Source organism: Hyaena hyaena, unplaced genomic scaffold, assembly GCF_003009895.1.
Source record: "Hyaena hyaena isolate Hyena2069 unplaced genomic scaffold, ASM300989v1 scaffold_172, whole genome shotgun sequence".
Classification (NCBI taxonomy): domain Eukaryota; kingdom Metazoa; phylum Chordata; class Mammalia; order Carnivora; family Hyaenidae; genus Hyaena; species Hyaena hyaena.
In genome coordinates, this window is record NW_024080804.1 from 2,297,315 (window position 1) to 2,318,178 (window position 20,864).

The window sequence follows — 20,864 nt, forward strand, 5'->3', positions numbered from 1 at the left end:
AACTGTACTTAGACATAGTCTTCCTGCTCTTAAGTGGGCAATGATGATGTATCTTGGCAGCTGGATATGCACACCCAAACATTTCTGTGGAGATTGGAGTAGCCCAATTTTAGTCTTTTGTTTTTATTCCCGTGCCATTCAGGCAGTATGAATAGAGTTTAATTCATATCCCCTTTGAAATATGAACAACGAGAATTTTGCTCTTTCTCCAAAAAAGGTTTTTCAAGGTGTCACCTTGCATAGTCTACCAAATTTATACCTTGCTTATCCAGTTAGCCTGCTTTCACCTTTTCCCTAGATATTGTTTCCCAATGTATGTATTTAAAATAAAAAATGGGGCCATGTGATACTGCTTAGCAGTCTGGTTTTAGTCTCTTAGCAATAATTGTGGGTACTTTCTATTTCTCATATGTTGTTCTACAATTTGACTTTTAATGTCTGTACAGTGTTCAGGCATACAGATATGTAATAATTTAAAATTATGGACATAAAAAATTTACCACTGTATGTATGGTACCAAAGTAAGGATACTAGTATAACTTACACTGCCCTGATTTAAAAACATGGAAACGTAAAGAAATCTTTCATTAGAGCTGAACATATAAGATAAAAAGGAATATCTTTCTTCTGTGGTTGCTGTAAATGCAAAAAAAATATACAGAAACAGATTACATGCTGATATAGGGGTTGGGCACAAGCAAATGCTGATGCTTTGGCCAAGATTAAGGTTCAGGAAGAGGATGGGGAGTTAGCACTGGGTTAGCGGGAGGTGGGGTTGTGTATAGAGGTTTACATCAATCAGTAAAATCCATAGATGACCTAAAAATTCTCATATTAGATGACAGTGTGTACCATTGATGCCAAACCCTTTTTTTAGGGTTACTGGAGACAACTTAAGTGATCTGTTTTTCCATTTTCTTTATGCCCTCTGAGAGATACTCTATGGAAAGGTTAACTGGATCCCAGGTAGACTTATCTATCATTCCACAGACTTAATAATAAAGTTGTGAATAATTTTCAGGCGAGTCCATAAAAAGAGACTCTCATAAAGAATATATCGTCTTCCCTATCTTTAGCCAGAGAAGAAAATCCAAAGTAGAGAGAAGAGGCTGGTAATTTAAAAAGAAATTCAAGAAAAGTTTGATGCATCCTCTGTAAACTCGGGCCAGGCTGAAAGTCCATATTTTTCTAAATAGTCAGCTTGAGCATACCTCAAATGAAGGCCATTGTTTTCCTGTCATTCTGGGTTAGACAGCATGCACATTACAGGTCACAATAATAGAAGAAAATACTTTTTCAGAATTGCCCATTCTCTTCTCCTTTGTGGCCATGTCAATTGTGGCAGCCTAATCCCCTTTGTGCCATTACATGTACCCTCTCCATGGGGAGAGGGCAGAATCAAAGATGCATACGTAGAATTACAAAAAGAAAGGCCTGACTTGCTTTTCAGTCACCTCAGAAGCCATCACCGTGAACAGTGCAAATAAAACTCTACACCGATGCGGGCTGAAGGGAGGAGAAAATGGAAGTGAAACCAGAACTTACTTTCCTAAGGCAAAGCATTCCAGCTTCACTGTTGTTCCCTTGGCGGTGGGCACGGTTTCTGGGAATTGCACTTCTATTTTTGGCTCATATTCACCCATCACCCCTGTGAATAAAAAAAGGGACCAAGTCTTTGAGGCTCTTTTAAAACATATATAAGTGTTTTTTCTGTTAATTCAGGATGCTCTCATACATCATTATGTGCACACTTAATTCCTTCATTTACAGCAGGTTCTATCTCTAACCAGCCTTGAATTGTGGCTCTTCTCCCAGTTACTGCTAGGGGAAATTCTGTGTCATGGTACTATACCATCTGCCTAGGACCAAATTCTCTGTGCATACAACTTCACTTCTCATCAAACCTTTTTTTTTAAAGGGAGTCATGGACCAAGACAGGAGGGGAGAGACAAAGTCCCAGTCACCAGGGAAATCAAATAAGTGATCTTTTTGAAAACATACTGCAGAAAAAAATTTAAAAACTTTAACAAAATACTTGCATGCTCTAGTATGTCTATATGAGAAAAAAAATCTGCATGATCAGTTTGTGACTATGAATTACTTTATCATTCACTTCTAACACCAATCTGAATTAATTATAAATTAGTATAGAGAACGTAACATCAAATGCCAGTGCCATTATATTCTGAACTAACGTATAAAGGACAGTAGGAAGTAATATAGAAAACAATCTTTAATCTATACCCACCCTCTCAAAGTCATGCTGGTTTTGAAGTCATATTCTCTCACTTTCCTATATCCTAGACAATGTACAATTGTGGCCACGGTAATATAACCTAACAAACGAAGTCCATACTTTATAACTAAAACTTTGTCAATTATTTCTTATCAATATATTCTCTTTTGAAACTTTTTAAAAATGTTAATTTTTGAGAGAGAGAGAGAGAGAATGAGCGAGCATGAGTGGCAGAGAGTGATGAAGTCAGAGAATCTGAAGCAGGCTTCAGGGTCTGAGCTGTCAGCACAGAACCCGACACGGGGCTTGAAACTCACCAGCCGTGAGATCATAATCTGAGTTCAGGTCAGACACTCAACTGACTGAGCCATCCAGGCACTCTTCTTATTGATACATTCTTGACCCCATCTCCCTCTGATCGAATACATTTATTTCTATTCAATTTCTAGTCCTTTTCCATGATCTCTGATTCAGCTGTGCCAGTATAAAGTTTGTAATTATCTAACATACTAAGAAATGATAGGATCCTCCATTTCACCTCTTCTTTAGGCTTTCCATAATTATAGGAAAAAAGACTGAGAGAATCAGAAGAAAAGGTAAGAGCAAGGAATGGATGGGGACGATGACAGAGAGAAATGATTCCACTCATTTGGTAGAGGTGACTGTTTTAATCTGCAGCTTCAATGTTTGGGAAGCATCAAGAAGATTTCCCTAATGTGCAAAGAAGAAAATCAACACTGAGAGATAACGTAACTGTCTAGCGAGGGTTGCTGTGAGGTGTGTTGTCAAAAGTGCAAAGTTGAACATAACTTTAATTTTTTCCTTTCATACAATGACAGGGAGGATTAGATTTGGAAGGGACCTTTGAAATAATTTAGCTCAGCATTTTTAATCTTGGCATTTGTGGATGGACACTTTCCTACACAGAGAATTGCAGCTAGCCATCTAGTCTCAGAAAGACTATAAACCACTCCCCCGACCCAATTAAAATGAGTTCTAATCTATCCCTCCCTTTTGTGAGCAAGACGATAATCTCAAAGGGGTTAAGCAATTTGTCTTTAGTTTTACAACAAACTAGTAGGTGTTCCAGTTTGCAAATTTGGTCCCTGATTCCTCTTTTACTATGGCCTCTCACCACTGCAACGAAGAACACTGGAAAACTAGATTCAGATACATTAAATCCCATGTTGCCACATTCAGATACAAAATCACTCCTTCCTTTTTGGCTAGTCTGAGTTCTCTTCCGCTTAAATTCGGGTTGCCTTCCTTTAAGCATTTGCCACAAAGTTAGACCAGTAAAGAAGTGGTGCTTGCTAATGACGGCATTCACACACAGCTGCTGAACTTGCTAACCCACAGCGCACAGGGTTGACTCATCATCCCATAAATATCAGTAGTATGACTCTCAGCCCTGGAACAAGTTAACACCTTTTAGTGCTGTGTGTGTGTGGCTATGTACTCCAGGAGCAGTGTTAATTAAAAAAAGAATTGCTTTGGGAGAAAGAGGTCTTTTGTGCTCCCAGGAAATCAAAACAATCTGCATTGCAGTGTATCATGTGTGGGAGGGAGATGAGACAATAATGATAAAATACAACAGGTAAGGCTGTTTCAGTGGTGACCAGGTGGTCCCCCCACACCTTCTCTTTCTGTAAACACTCCATACACATTAAGTTTCTTTAACCCAGCTCTGAAAGATATACCAAGGGGGTAATATATCTCACACAAATTGTCCTGAGAAACTGAGATATCACCGCAATGCAGACAGTGTGCAAGGTCCCCTGCCCTGTCATCTCCTCATCCTAAACTCCTATTTATCAAGGCCCACATTCAAAGTCCACTCCTCTAGGATCCTTTTCCCCTTCTTCTGTCTGGACTATTCTCTAGCCCACAGTGGCCTTTAAATGACCAGATAGGATCAACACCTCTTTGCCTAAGGCTCGACTATTTCCCCTGACTTCTTTAAAACAAACAAATGAAACAAAACATTTACTGAGGTATACTTTACATACAAAAAAAATATGACCGATTTTGAGTGTACAATTCAAAGATTTTCAGTAGATTTACCATCTTGCAAAGTCATTGCCATAATCTACTTTTTACAGCATTTCAATCACCCCATGATCCTTCATGTCTATTTATAGTCAATCCTCAGAACTCATTCCACCCCCAGGCAACATCTAATCTGTTTTCTGTCTCTGATAATTTGCCTTTTCTGGATGCTTCATATAAATGGAATCATACCCCATGTATTCTTTTGTATCTGGGCTCTTTCACTTGGCATCGTGTGATCAAGGTTCATCCATGTTGCAGAATATATCAGTAGTCTGTTCCTTTTAATTGCTGAATAATATTCAACTGTATGGATATACCACATTTATTTATGGATGTCCCGGTCAGATTACCAACAATGTGACACAAATGGAATGGCTTAAAGAAAAAGAAATGTATTTCTCTCACAGTTCTGGAGGGGAGAAGTCATAAATGAGGTGATAACAGGACTCCAACCCTCTCACACTCTGGGTAGAATTGTCTCTTGCCTCCTCCTAGCTTCTGGTGGTGCCATCAATCTTTGGTGTTCCTGGGCTTGCACCTGTTTCACTCCAGTCTCTCCTTCTGTCACCACACGACATTTTCTCTGGGTGTCTTCCCAGTCATACTGGATTAAAGACTCACCATACTCTGATATGACTTCACCTGAATTAATTTTACCTATAAAGCCTCTATTTTCAGATTAGGTAATACTTTGAGTACTGGGGGGGTTACATCTTTAACATATCTTTTTTTTGGGACACATTTCAACCCATAATACCAGTTAATAGACATTTATTTAGGTTGCCTCCACTTCTGGCAATAATGAGTAATGTTTCTAAGAACATTTGCTTGCAAGTGTTTGTGTGGAAATGTCTTTCTTTTTTCATACTTCCTATGATTTTTATGTGGATGACTTTTCTCTTGCTTCATGTCTCAACTCAAATGGTGCCCCTTCAGAGGAGTGTTTTCTGATCACACTATCTAAAATAAGTTTCTATGTTATTCTTTTTAATATCTTATTTCCTCTATGTTAATTATCACAATTTATAATTTTCTTGTTTATTTATGAGTCTAGTATTGGTCATTTCATCTATGTTGTAAAATGCATGACATCAGATAATGTGTCTGTCTTTTTCATATGTATCTCTAGCTTCTACCATTGTTTCTTCACTTAATAGGTATTCATTAAAAAACTACAGCCATATAAGTAATGTCATTTTACACATAAAAAAATTTAGGCATCTCTCAAACAGCATTACTGTTTTCTATCATCTTTCTAGCCATATATATACATGTTATCTCTTTTCTCTGTGGTTTCACTTCCTTGAAGAATGGAAAGACTTCTGATTTTTTTCTTTAACCCTCACAAATCCTAGTTCAGTACCAGGCATATGAAAAAAAAAAAAAGTGGGATGACTAGGTGGCTCAGTCAGCTGAGTGTCTGACTCTTGGTTTTGGCTCAGGTCATGAACTCATGGTTTGTGGGTTCAAGCCCCGCATCAGCTTCTGTGCTGACAGTGTGGAATCTGCTTGGGATCCTCTCTCTCCACCCTTCCCATGCCCACGCTCGCTCACTCTCTCTCTCTCTCTCAAAATAAATAAATAACATTATAAAAAAAAGAAAAAAGAAAAAAACTGTTATGAATAGGAATTTGTGGAAGGGAGGAAAAGATTCAGAATATGGGCCTTCTACTATGACACATAATAGCCATTAAGTCAAACATACATTTTCTTGCAGGCATGAAAGTCATTTCTAAAGCATCATCATCATGAACTCTTGTATGAGTTCATTCACTTAGACTGTGTTTTTCTCTAAAATGAGCTCTAGGCTGTTTAGGTGGTCATGTGGATGATTTCTGGGTTGATACACACCGATCTTTATTTACAGCTATAGAAATTCAAGTAACAGAGTAAGTAATAATACAGATTGATCTGGATTTATAATAGTAGTTACAGGACATAAAGATATGGATCAGAGATGGGATGGCATGGTTTTCATGATGTTTAAAGAATTTTCATTATATATAAAGATTGTCCTAGTATTAAAGTCATAAAAAATGAAGAAAGCAATTTTCTCCAACTATATTATGAACATTTGGGGCGGGGGAGACACCTGAGAACTGCTCTATGTAATTGGGTTACATCTGACACAAGCTATATTTTTATTTGACTATTTATTTCATTTTAACTATTTTGGCCTTTATTTTGTACATTAAATTTAAAAAGCTGTTGCTGTTTTTATTTTTTATGAAACAAAAGGCCCCTTAAAACAAGAGTACATTTTTCAAGTCATTCCTTTGACCACCTGTACACTTTTGAACTTAATTGGTCTACAGCTGCTCTGGTGATTTACAGAAAGATTAGGCAGAAAGAGAAAGGCCACAGATGGAGCTGCTCCAGACCATTTTTCCATCTTCAAACTATTTAAAAAGTGGGAGGATATAAAGGCCTAGCTGTGTCCACATACCAAGGGAAGTAAAAATAAAGAGTGCATATAACAGAATCAAGATTAACCAGAATACATAATCTCAGCCATATTCCCTTTCTCTTGCATGTTTTCATTCATTCATGATACACTTTGCCTACAGAGACAACTTTTGCTTTCAATTTTAGAGACACTTAGATCTACATTTTTAAACATAAAATAAAGAAGGAAGTCTTCATTTGCTAAAATGCATTGTCAATGTTTTCCATTCTGTGGAGTAAGAGAGCCACCATAACAATAGTGAAAATGACAGCAATTGAAATTCCACACATCAGAATCATCAGCAGTCAAGAGCATAGCTGTCTTTCCATTCTGATGGATTAATGCAGTAAATATTCATGTAATACCAACCATAAGACATGCACTGTGCTCAGCAACAGGGGCACAACATGGATAACATACACCTGATTAACTTCATGACAGCTGTAGGCTTCTCTTTTTCAGTGCATTTCATGGTAACAAGGCATATGTAGGCAATGATCATTTACTGAATAACTGAAAGAGTTGACTTTCTGAGGAAGACATGACCAGAATTTCCTAGGGTCTTTTTCTAAACCAGTGGATCTCAAACTTTAAATCACCTGGAGGGCTTAAGTTTCTGATTTAGAAAGTGGAGATGGAGCCTGAGAATGTGCATTTGTAACAATTTCCCAGATGATGGTGAAGCTTCTGGTCCACAGGGTACACTTTAAGAATTTCTGTAGTAACCATGAAGTGTTAAGTCAAAGCAAAAAGTATAACATAATAGACCTCTCGTATGAGCTAGTCATTGTGAGAGTCTTATTAATGGAATCCTACCAGTGACAATGCCCATCAAGAGCCTGGACCCTGTAGATGGACCCTCTTTCAAAACCTGAAAAATCATTAAGGTGATGCTGATGTCTAGAAGACATAGAATTTAACAAAATAACTGGCAAACTACAGAATATGAAAGAGAAATCAGCCACACACCATGCTTGTTTAACTACAATTTGCAGAGCACTGTGTTGGCAGAAAGAAGGCACTTTGCAGAGTTGCGTGCCATAACGTTTTGCCAACACCTGCCTTAGCTGGAATCTGTGCTTGCTAAATTAAACCACAGAAGGGACTTTTACCAACTTTCACGGAGTGAGATTTTCTACTAAAAAAATTGCAAAAATCATCTTATGGAAAGTTCCCACATTGACTTTCTTGTGGACTAAGTCATATGATGCATATATAATTCATTAATCTACACATATTCTGAAATATCTCATTAGTCATACTAATCCTTTTGGCTGAGTTTACCACTTTGCTCTTTTAAAAAAGACTTGTTTTGTTCCTGGTTGAAGGAGACATTGTGAGGTCTAGGGGACCATCCAAGGAAAATCTTTTACCACTGTCCACCCTATAGTAGCTTAATTTCCACTGAGTTTCAGACAACAACGATCTAAACAACAACTTCCCCAATGCTGGAGAATAGGAGTGAGGAGACAGAAGGTGGTACATCACCTCTTAAACTTGGTGTTTTAAGCTGTCTTCAGAAATCTTTAGGATGTGAAAATAAACATATTTTGACTTGAAACCTGAATTCTTTGCTTATTTCTCAATTATGAAAGTGCAGAGATAACTTGAGTTATTCCAGAAGGTTGTCTCCTATAAAGGTAGAGTGAATGCATCTGGGCTTGACTGAAACAGTCCTGGTTTACCTGACATCGTGAAGTAATTTGCTAATAGCTTCCAGTTTGGACAATTAATTATAAGGTCATCTTCTTTTAAGTGAAAGAAAGCCAGGTTTCATCTCCCACTGAGTAAGTACTTTTATGTTCAGCCTACTAAAACGTTCTTCACATGGTCTTGAATAAAATTCTCTCTCTCCCTCTAATTTGTGCATGTTGGTTCCAGTTCAAGTCTTTGGAGCCACAAAAAAACAAGTCTTTTGATGGATAGTCTTCAGATATTTAAAGATATTATCATGTCAGGGACTGGCAAAGTATTACTGTAAAGTGACAGAGAACAAGGATTTTATTTAGGTTTTGGGAGCCATACAATCTCTGTAACAACTTAACTCTGTCGCTAGAGCTGAAAAGCATCCACAGACAATATGTAAACAAAAGGACATGGCTATGTTCCAGTAAAATTTTATTTACAAAGAGATGGTATGCTATATGGCCCACGGGCCCTAAGCTGGATGACCCTTGGCTTAGAGAAAATGAGAAAAATAGCAAAGTTTGAGAGAGTTGATAGAATTGACAAACTATTAGAGCTAACAAGAGATTTCAGCAAGCTTGCCAAATGTAGACTCACATACAAAAAAATAGCATTTCTGTACATCAGCAATAACTAACTAGAGAATGTGATTCAAAATAAGAAAACATTTGCAACAGCAACAAAAATTATAGAGAATCTAGGAATTAACTAAGAATACCCAACATTTCTATGGAGAAAATGGTAAACCTTATTTACAAAAACAGGCCATGGGGAGAACTGGCATTCAGGAGGGAGTCTGCCAACTCATGATTTACACAAATACTGTCCCCAATGCCTGCAATTCTTTTCCTTCTTCAACTCTTGATGGAGGCTTGGGCTGATTCCCAACAACCAGGTCAGATTTCCTCATTAATTGTGGGAAATTCCTCATTAATTCCTCATTAAATGTCCGAGGCACAATTAATGCATAATCTCACCACACCCTTCACTGCTGGCTCCTATTACAAAAGGAACTTAAATGAACCTGCTTTACTTCTCCACTCTCCTCTAATATGCCCCCACTCCTGCCTTAGCCTGCAGTGAGGCTCCTCAGCTAGACTATAATCTGTGAGGCACAGAAAGACTTTTGCATTCCTCGTGCCAAGCATATAACAGGTTCTTCGTATTTATTGGTTAAGCGTATAAGCAAATGAATGCTCTAAGTCATCTCCATTTTATTTAATTAATTTATTTATTTTTATTTATTTTTTTACAAATGGTTTATCGTCAAGTTGGTTTCCATATAACACCCAGTGCTCATCCCAACAAGTGCCCTTCTCCACGTCCATCTCCCCCCTCCCCTACGAAACCCATCAGTCCTTAGTTTGTTCTCATCATTCAAGAGTCTCTCATGGTTTGCCTCTCTCCCTCTCCCCCACCATTTACTCCCTTCCTTCTACCCCATGGTCCTCTGTTTAGTTCCTCCTAATCCTCCCATACGTGCAAACATATGACTCTAGATGCTGGCGAGGATGTGGAAAAACGGGCACCCTCCTGCACTGTTGGTGGGAATGTAAACTGGTACAGCCCCTCTGGAAAACAGTGTGGAGGTTCTTCAAGAAATGAACACTAGAACTCCCCTATGACCCAGCAATAGCACTGCTAGGAATTTACCCAAGGGATATAGGAATGCTGATGCATAGGAGCACATGTACCCCAATGTTCATAGCAGCACTCTCAACAATAGCCAAAACATGGAAAGAGCTTAAGTGTCCATCAACGGACGAATGGATCAAGAAGATGTAGTTTATCTATACAATGGAATACTACATGGCAATGAGAAACAATGAAATCTGGCCATGTGTAGCAACATGGACGGACCTTGAGGGTGTTATGCTGAGCAAAATAAGTCAGGCAGAGAAGTCATCTCTATTTTAGGCTAACACCTCTACTTTCCTTATTCATTTCAAATCCTATTGTCTGTAAATGTGTTTTCTGGAAGTAGAATCAATGACTCCAATAAGAATGAAACTTTAGACCCTTCACTCATTTGGAATTCTCTAAGACTGTAGGTTTCCAGGGGCTGAGCTCGTGTCTTTTTATTTTATAGTGTGCCACACACAACGGGTACTTAACAGATGTCTTCTAACTGACTAGCTAAATGACCATCCAAGACCTTTGGCCCACACGGACCTGAAATGGAATGACTGTGCTAGGGGTCTAAAGCTGACTGCCAAGTTTCTAAGGTTGTCAAGACTTCAAAATATCCAGAGCCATTAAGACAGTGTTAAATCAGATTAGCAATGTCAGTTTAGTAAAATATCTCACATCCTTTAGTCATTTAGATATTCTCCTCATAAAACATGTTTTATGCCCACAGATTCCTCAACTGTGATGTTAGAGAATTAAAAACAAGACATGATTGCTATGACAAAGCCACACAAAAGTTGCAATTAGAAGTGAGAGTAAAATGAAGCAAAGTGTTTCGGTATAAACTCTAGACCTTAAGTAAAAGAAAAATATGTACGAGTGAAGAACGAATTTCTACCCACTGCCAAGCAGAGGTGTCACAGTTGCTAGTTTAAATGCTAGGTCATCAATAAAAGGTTGTACATCAATTTTACAATAAAAAACAGATCTTCGTAATGACTGGGTTTTTGATCGGATCCCATGAAGTTAATTAAGTGGCCTACAAATAAAGCTGCTTTGTTTATGAAGACATACACTGGTAGTTAATGCTCACTTGAGGTTCTAATCCAGTTTGGGGCATATTAGAAAAGTCTACTATGAACAGATGGCATATCATAATGGAGGATACATTACACTGCATCAATATTACAGAATATTCTAGAATGTTCTACTTTTATCTGTTCCAGTTTTTAGTCATTGGTCTTAAATCTGGAACTTTGTGGGGAATGTAGTCTTCTGAGCCACTATTAGTCACAGAAGTGAAGGCTCACAAAAGCCCATTATGGTCGGAAAGAGTGAATATACCTAGTTTTGCACTAGGATTGGTTTTTAGCATTGGGAAAAAATCCAATCCAAGGAGCAGCAATCTGCCTGTTGATTAGCATCTGATATTATCTGGCCTGTGTGAATATTGAGATTGGAGTGAGGTAATATACAAAAGTTGTGACTAGAATCCTAGAGGATAACTAGATGAAACCTTAGCTATGGCTTATTACATTACTCATTTTAAACTAAGAAAACTGAGGACCAAAGAAATGGCAGGATTTTGTCATGTCAGTTAGTGGTAGATCTGGGATTGCAGCCCAGATTCCTATGACTTTTTTTCTTCTTTACTTTTAGTCCTGTCCCCCTTTCACTGCATCCCAGGTGAGGCCATGGCAAAAGAGACAAAGGTAGCTGGCACCACCCAGGGACATTCTTAACCCTATGTCCAGCACACCTATTTCTGTCCCTCCTGCTCTGAAACTGCAAGAAACTGAAGTTGTCAGCTGGTCTCTTGTCCACTAGGTTAAAGCTGATTTCAGATGAGAACGTTAAATGCTTCAGTGCTGACCATGCTTAGCATTTTCTCTTTCCTTTCCTTTCCTTCCTTCCTTCCTTCCTTCCTTCCTTCCTTCCTTCCTTCCTTCCTTCCTTCCTTCGTTCTCTCACTCTTTCTCTCTCTCTCTCTTTCTTCTTGTGTGTGTGTTTGTGTGTGTGCGCACGTGAGAGTGAGAGAGAGAGAGAAAGAGGGAGAGAGAGAGAGAGTGAGCACTAGCTAGCATGGACTGGGGAGAGGGGCAGAGAGACAATAAGAGAGAGAATCCCAAGCAGGCTCCATTTTCAGCACAGAGCTCACCACAGGACTCAATCACACCACTGTGAGATCATGATCTGAGCCGAAATCAAGAGTCGGATGCTTAACCGGTTGAGCCACCCAGGCCCCCAAGCATTTTCATGGCTACATAAAATTAGGCTGGGAAAATGAGTGAGAACTTAGAAAAATCACCAGTTACTGTGGTTATATATGAGAACATAAATTTTAAATAATTTAACTTTACACGGAAGTATAGTATTCAGAAAAGTGAAGTTTATGTTTTAACTTCCAAAGGTAATATATATCTTGTGTAGATAAACATATGTGTATTGACCCAACATAGCCTACATACATGTTTATAAATGTATATACACGCAGGAATTGGCAAGAGAAAAGGAGAAGAGAGAGATTTTGAAACTCTAAGATAAGATAAACTCTTTATTCCCTGTTCCTTAGTATTTCCTCTATTCAGAGTTCTAATTAGGGATAATATTCAAAAATATTTAATATCCACCATACAAAGCACAGACCCAACACACAGACACTGGCTGTAAATTGATCAAAATGTGTCTTGGTTCTAATAAGCAAAACAAAGAACTGCCAAACCAATCCTTGACAGCCTCAAGACAAAAACAGAAGAAAGACAAAGGTCATATAATAACTCCTGCTCAATTATATAGGAATGTAATGTACATAAACATCCTCATGGACATGACCTCATTTTCCCAAGACTGTACTAATATCAGCCAATTTTTCTCCCCTTCATCCATTTTAGAGGAAGTCAGGGGCAGTGATTAAAGACAGAAGAAATAGCCATTATAACTATCACCTAAATCTATGATTTCTCCTGTAATTAATGCTGTATGGGTAATCTATTTCCTTTGTTTATAGAAATTTAGGGACAATTCTTTGAGATCTGTGTAGGAAGCTCATAAGAGAGCAAGCTCATCATCATTAATAACCAGTAGCTGGCTAATATTGATCCATAGACTACTTTAGTACCTGTCTTAAAAATAATTATAATTCTTTTCTCAATTAAATCTTGCTTTTTTTCATGGTACCTAAGTAACAGATGCACTTTCGCACATAACAAGTTTTATTATCTTTCCAAAGCAGATTTCAAAATATCTAGGTAAATAAACTCTGATATATAATTCTCTCACATTTGTCTAATAACTCTTAGTTTTATACTACCTGGCAGTCAATACTATACAAACATATAGTTATTTAGGAGAACTATCAATATTAAAAATATTTAAGTCATAAATGTAATCAAATCAAAAGATACAAGGCAAATCTGTTAATCTAAAGCTTCAAACAGCTTTTCTGAACCTCAGTTAAATGGCCCAGTGATGGAGCACTAGGAATTTCACCCCGGTGCTCCTCATATTACTTTTCTGGTTTTCAGTTCTCCTTTTTCTCAAAGAATAAAGATACAAAGCTGGGTGACATCTAAGTGTCTTGTAAGGCCAATCATCTATAAATAAGCCTCTACCAAGTTTTGTCTAAAAATTCAAAACATCTCTAATCATTGTAGAAAAATGAGAAAGTACAACAAAGCAAATAGAAAAAAATAAGAATTGAACATTTGCCACTGGAAGTTAAACACTTCAAAGATTTTAACACTGTTAGCATTTTGGAGAGTAGTATTTCCAGCTTTCTTTGCCATTATCCACATATATTTTCAAAACAAGGATCATACTATCTATACACTATGTAATTTGTTTTTATTTACTTATTTATTTTTTTAAATGTTTTATTTATTTCTGAGAGAGAGAGAGAGAGAGAGAGAGAGACAGCGTGAGCAGGGGAGGGTCAGAAAGAGAGGGACACACAGAATCTGAAAAAGGCTCAGGCTCTGAGCTGGCTATCAGCAAAGAGCCTGACATAGGGCTCAAACCCATAAACTGCGAGATCATGACCTGAGTTGAAGTTGGATGGTTAACCAACTAAGCCACGCAGGTGCCCCTATAATTTGTTTTTAAAAATATAATTTGTTGAGAGGTATGTGGGTGGGTTCTGCTGTTTAAATGTTCAACTTTGTTCAGGCTGTGATCTAGCAACTGATGGGTTCAAGTCCCTCCATCAGGCTCTCTGCTGTCAGCACAGAGCCTGCTTCAGATCCTCTGTCTCCCACTCTCTCTGCCTCTCCCCTGCTCATGCACACATGTGCATTCTCTCTCTCTCAAAAATAAACATTAAAAAATTTAAAATTTTATATAATTTTTGAGTATACCTATATAAGTAAGTTATTGAGGCTGCATTTCTATTTTGTCACTGATAAAAAAACTTAATTCATAATTTAACCCAGAAAATAAGCCTCTGAGCTAGGTACTATCATCTTCACTTGACTGATGAGAAAACGGAGCACACTGAGGTCAAACTGACATCCACAGTTACAGAGCTAATAAGTGGTGCAGCTGTGTTCTATCCTGGGAGCCTGGTTCCAGAGTCCTCAGGTCTGACCTCCAAACCATCCTGTTCTACATTTCAGTAACAATCTGAGACACAGGAAGGGGTGAGCCATGTGAACAGTGTGGGGGTGGGAATGGAACATAAAGTACCAAAGTCTTGCTGACTTGTGGTGAGCTGGGGACAAGGGGTAAAAAGGGTCAGGGGGATAAACATGGAATACATCACACTTGATGCCTTTTAGGACTTGAGTCAATGTTCACTGTTCACTCTTTATGACTCACTGTCACCTTTTAGGCTGGAAACAATGAATCATAGTCCAGAACTGTTTAGCTGGCACTCTAAGGAAATAACCTAAATATTGAGGACAGCTAGTTCTTTAAACTACATCTACACTTAGCATGGAAAATGACTAGCCATGGTAATTAGTTCACTTCAGGCAATAAACTCTGTTGCCTTGCTTATTTGCATTTTGGAGGCAGAAGAAGGATGTGAAATTTTGAGAGAGCTTCAATTAACAAAATGATTGGACAAATTCTATACAACCTTGTCTAATACACAGTCACTAAATACAAGATCATGCAGAATGATAATTTTAGTGATTTTATTCCTGTATAATAGACTTTAATAAGAATGTCATCTTTATTTTGCAGTCTCTTCTTGATTTATATTTCCCCTTTTCTCTTACCTCCAGACAAGAGCTAATTAAATAACCTATTTTGTGCTTAGCAATATAGTTCAAGTACCCATTTTATATACTCCAGCCTAAATGGGATAGACATATTATGAATTTTCACCATGAAACTCTCATGGAAATTGAGAATGAATGGGCATTAATTGCTGAAGAATGAGATCCTTATTTGGCTAATTTTGTGATAAAATATTCTAGTAAAAAACATTTGTCATCTATATGAAGATATACTACACAAGTCAAGATATATCTAAAAGCCAAGCAAAAGGCAAAGTCGTTGCCAACTTGAGGTGTCCATGATTCTGGAGTTCTTGTGTTCCTGAATTTTAGTTCTTTCTAGCAACTCTGTGCAATGTGTCTCCTGGGCTGTGTCTTAGTGAATCATCAGTATTTCATTACATTTGTGACTTGACACACCTGAACGGATAATAACACCACTGAACAGACATTTTGGCATAAGTGTATTATAAGCAGAGGTCAGAACAATTTATTTTGAAACAATTCCGTACAAAAAGCCACTGGAGCACATCTTTTGAAAGTTACTTCATCCTTAGGTCTGGAGAGATGACATCAATGGCTTTTTAAACTGATGAAATTTTCAGTTTTATTTCATCTGATTCAGCTATTCCAACATATTAATTTAACATTTGTCACCTGGCAAGCACTGTGCTTGCCCCCAGAACAAAGCTGGATCAACCCACAATCTGTGCTCGATCACAATGTTGGCGAGGTTGAGAAGGCAAGCTGATAAGCACATGTGAACATATCCGATGGGTGTGATGATAGAGAGATGGGAGGAGCAGCAGAAAACAAATACTTTTTCTGTTGCCAAGAGAGAAGTCATGCTTTTGGCTTTACAAATAATGACTAAAGTAATACTTTTGATTTTCCCCTTACAAACCTGTTCAGTGAAACCATTTCAGTAAATAGCATTCCCATCCACCCAGTTGTTACACCAGAAACCTTTGTGTCATCCCTGGTTTTCTCTTCCAACACCTCCCACCTCCAGGGAATTGGCAAGTTTGGGCAGGTTTACCTGCAAACCAGATCCTCAATCCATCCACTTCTCTGTTCCCCCCACTACTCCCTAGTTCAAGCTGCCACCATTTCCCAACTGAATTACTGCACAATCTTTCAGATGGACATCCAGCATCCACTCTCTCTTGTTTAAAGTCCATCTCTACACAGTAGCTAAGAAAGCTTTTACAAAATGTGCATCACTCTGTTGCATAACATCCTCTAATGGCTTCTCAATGACCTTGAGATAAAATCCAGGGTTTTCTCCATGATCTACATGATCTGGCTACTGATTCTTTTTCAATATTGACTCAAAGCTCCCTTTACCCTGCTCACTGTACTCCATCCATGCTCACATGCTCTTTCCTTCCTGATCATGCCAAATGTTTTTTTTTCAGGTGTCAGGGCCTTTGCATGTGATGTTAACTCAGTCTGAACTGCTCTTCCCTCTGATCATCACAGGGCTGACTTCTTATCATTCATGTCTCAGCTCATAGGTCATCTCTTCAGAAAGGCTTTCCATGACACTCTTGCCTCAGGTATACATTCCACTCCACAGGGCCTCTATTTTATCATGCTGGTTTATTTATTACTACCTAAAGTAATTGGGTTTTTGTTTTTCTTTATGTTTGTTTTTTTACCTATGCCCTCCCGGAGCATGTAAGTACACTGAGATAGAGGCCCTATTGTTCTTGTGCACTGGCACTAATAGTGGCTGTCATATAATAAGTGCTAAACAAATACATGTTAAATGCATGAGTAAATAAATGAATGGTTCAAAACTACATCATTTGCTCAAAAATGTCATGGTACAGTTTATGCTGTAAGGATTCTCAGACCCTCCTTGCAAGTTAGTTTGCCTCCAAATATCCTATTATAAGAAGTTCATATTCACAGCTCCACTTGGGCATAAAGTCCCTTCAGTACAGAGGGAAGAGGAACATATGTGGAGAGAAATCTGAGTTCCAGGCTTGAATCTGCAAGTTTGTCTTGTACAGATTCAGGTAAGAGGTGGTAGAGTGTAATGAAATGAAACCTAGTGATTGAGGCATTAGTGTATTAGGCTCTGGAATCAACAGGGCATGGTTACTGAGTGTGAATTGTGGAGCCATTCGTTTTTAGCTAGGTATGTAGCTTTGGGGTTTGTTATTTAACATGTCAGAGCCCCAGTTCATTCATCGATAAAAAATAAAAGAGGACATTCCTCATATAGTTGCTTGAGATTTGAATGAAATAATTCTGGTAAAATTCTGAGCACCCAGCAAATACTAAGTACCTACTAAATGCTTGTTATTAATGTTCCTGTCTGACAGTTTCCTTACCTGTAAAATGGGTCTAATAACTCCTGTTCATAATGGAAGGCTCAAGTGTGTATTTGATGGGAATGGAATTTAAAAAGAATAGAAACTTAAACATTGAATCATGGCTGCTTATATCTTTCTATCAGCCATTATTGAAAGACTTAATTGTGCCTTTGTTTTCTTTTACTCAGCAAATAACTATTAAAAATCTCCTATGTTCCGGTATTGTACAGGTGTTGGAGATACACTACTGATCCAGGCAATGCATGTGCTTCTAAAATAGCAAGTTTATAGTTAAGGAGACAGTGAAGCATACTGGTAATTGTGATACAAAATGAAGAGTTCTTCTGCATATAATAATAGGCTCTATTGGACTTTAGAGAGGCACCTGATGCAGCATAGCAGGGAGGGAGTCAGACAGAGATCACTTCCTGGACAAAGTGATATACTTGAAGAAAATGAAAGGGCCAGTATCAGTTAGTCAAATGAAAGGCTGCGATTCAGAGGAGAAGCAGCTCAAGAAGAGGGAAGAGAATACATGAAAAGACTCCTGGTGGGGAAAAGGCTTAGTGGTACTAGATTTTGGCATACAATTCAGGTAAGATTGCCTTTTAAAAGCACATGGTGAATTATACACTGTTATGTCATTCACCCAGGTAATTAGGGTGAAAAATCATATATTTTCTTGAAACATTTTCACAAAAGTGTTGGAAATAAAGACTTATTTCTCAAATAAGCCTTGATATTCCTGCATTTCATCATGGTGTGAACTATGTTGTTAGTATCATAAATCCAGAAGTTATTTGGATAATTTAAAACTTCTTTCTGGACACTTAATACTAAATTACATAGAAGTGATTAATGAGCTAGTTGTTCAACCTTCTACTTCATTCTGCCTGTGTGTACATTTTAAGTGAAAAAAGAAACACTTTGTTATTTATACTCACCTAAATCCACATTCCATTCCTGTTGAGATTAGCAATTAAATTTCTAATTAGTTTTCCAAAAGAGATTCATGGGTGAAAACATAGGTACCAATGTAAGAAGCATTAAGCCTTTCTTAAATTTAATTTAGACAATCAGAGTTTGTATGCCAATAATGTAACAGTTTTCCATATGTAACATATAACCACAAAACACAAAATCCCTTGGGAAACTCACCATCATTTCTCAATATTAGCGGTGTGGGTGGTCCCAGGACCTTGTGGTTTGTCACTGTATTCGTAACTACACAGGTATAATTCCCGACATCTGACTTTTCTACTTTGGCAATATACAGATTCCCAGTCTCTTGAGAAACAAAGCGGCGATTATCCTGATAGGAAGGGTATTCATTGAAGATCCAGGCATAACTCAGCTCTGAAAGCAAAGGAATCATCATTATAAAGATGTCTTCAGACATTGGAATGCTACTGTATTCATGAAAAAAATGGTTGTCAGAAATTCATATGTTGTCCACTGATACTTTTTCAGCCTGTTTAATATAAATGGGAAGTAATCACAATCCCTTAAAGATTTTACCCATATTCCTACTGTCAGCGAATAAGATTTTATTTCTAGAGAACTAAAAGGAATACACTGCTAGGTGATTAAAAGAAGTCCAACCTCTTTAAGCCAAGGAGATAAGCATTTATAGTTTGCTAAGCATGTGCCAAACACCATGCAATACATACTGAGTTAATGCTCAAATTTTAGACCCAGAGAGTCTATAATTTTGATATAGTAAACTATTTAGATCACTTCTTTCATTTTATAGATAATAATTGTCATGGTGCATCATAGTGCCACATACTTACATAGCACTTTGTGTTTTTCAATACAGTTTACAGTTTTCCGTTAAATGAGAAACTTGGGCACTGGGGAACAAAGTAACTAAATCCAAACTCTTGGCCCTATGTAGGGATAGAATAATTCCTAGGTCTCAGTTCAGTCTACTCTCAATGCTTCTTACTATCAATGCACATTCTTACTCTTTTCTTACTTGTGTAGTTGAACTATTTTTCCATTAATTGAGTGAGATGGTAGTTTAATATTGCAGGAAATACTTGGTGAACACATATTGACTGGCTGGCTGGCCCCAAATTTAAATGTGTACTTAAAACTATTGGCTGAAAAATTTATTATATTTATAAGGGACTGAGTATGAAATAGCAGTCCAAGAGCAACCTTTTTGTCAATGCTTATTTATCCCAGAATGCCAGTGGGATGAGTGTAATGGGCAGCCAGACCTGAAAACATCTGTTACAAAGTTGTAATTTTTCTTAAGAATTAGGTAAGTGTTTTGTGAATGAACATGTGATCCCATGCTTTCCATTTATGAGAAGAACCCTAAATGACAGTGAGTCGAAATGATGTGCTGCCATGAACTACTATGCTCCAAGGAAATCAAACAACTTCAGCTCTAGGCATTCCATGATTCCTCTCTTTAAAGTGTGATCTCCAGATGTGTCCAAAGATGGAGAAATGACATGGTAGCCACTGGCACTGATTAGTTAGTGTGCCCCACTTTGTCTTAAAAATTACTTTGGTAGTGGAGGGGGAAAACCAGATGCAAAAGAAGATTCTGGTTTCAGAACCAGTTGGCTGAATGCTTATATATCTTTCTTTAATAGAATCCTGGGAAAAAGTCTAACTGTATGCAGTGTCCTTGGAAAATGGGAGAAAGGTTTCAGCTTTCTAAAGAGAATACTAATTGCTATAAAGGCATTTTTGTTGTTTAATACTTAGATGAGTCCCAAGCGTGATTGACCTCAATAACCAAATGTGCAACATATTCTGCCTAATAATCCACTGTTTACATACAAAGAAGGGGCCATGCGGATTGCTTTCCCTTTATCACTGGATTAAAACATTTCTGCATGTATTATTTGAGAGATATAATTATATTTATATGAGAATAGTTAATCATTTTATTTACACGTGTGCCTGTAATTATAAGTAACCCCATGCTGATGTCAAGAGGATGCTCAGTATAAATAAGCAAGTGCTTCCCAGCAAGCTAGTCACTTCCTGAAGAAACTGAAATCTGGGGGAGGAAAGCCTCTATAGTAGATCATGGGGAAGTTCAATTGTTATGGCAGTTTTCCCATAAGAAACAGGAGATTTTAACCATCAGCAGAGGCAACAGCACAGTGTTGTGTACTGCTCACTCAGTTTGGTGTGTGTGTTTTGGGCAAACCAAGTAATCTCTGAGCATCTCAATGTTCTCATATAAACAATGAGGAGAACACTGTCTATTCCTGTAATTAGCTATAGGAGAGATTTAAGTATAAATTAAT

At 37.7% G+C, this 20,864-nt stretch overlaps 1 protein-coding gene across 6 annotated transcripts in view; it reads right to left on the minus strand.

The window, feature by feature from the left end:
- Positions 1-20,864, minus strand: part of CNTN4 (contactin 4) — a 778,655-nt gene that overhangs the window by 167,577 nt on the left and 590,214 nt on the right. For all 6 annotated transcript variants that reach the window (XM_039240293.1, XM_039240289.1, XM_039240291.1 and 3 more), the window contains 2 exons: positions 18,748-18,945; positions 1,546-1,648 (listed from right to left, as the gene is read on the minus strand). In XM_039240293.1, coding sequence (XP_039096224.1) covers positions 1,546-1,648; positions 18,748-18,945 — 301 coding nt within the window. The remainder of the gene's footprint in view (positions 1-1,545; positions 1,649-18,747; positions 18,946-20,864) is intronic.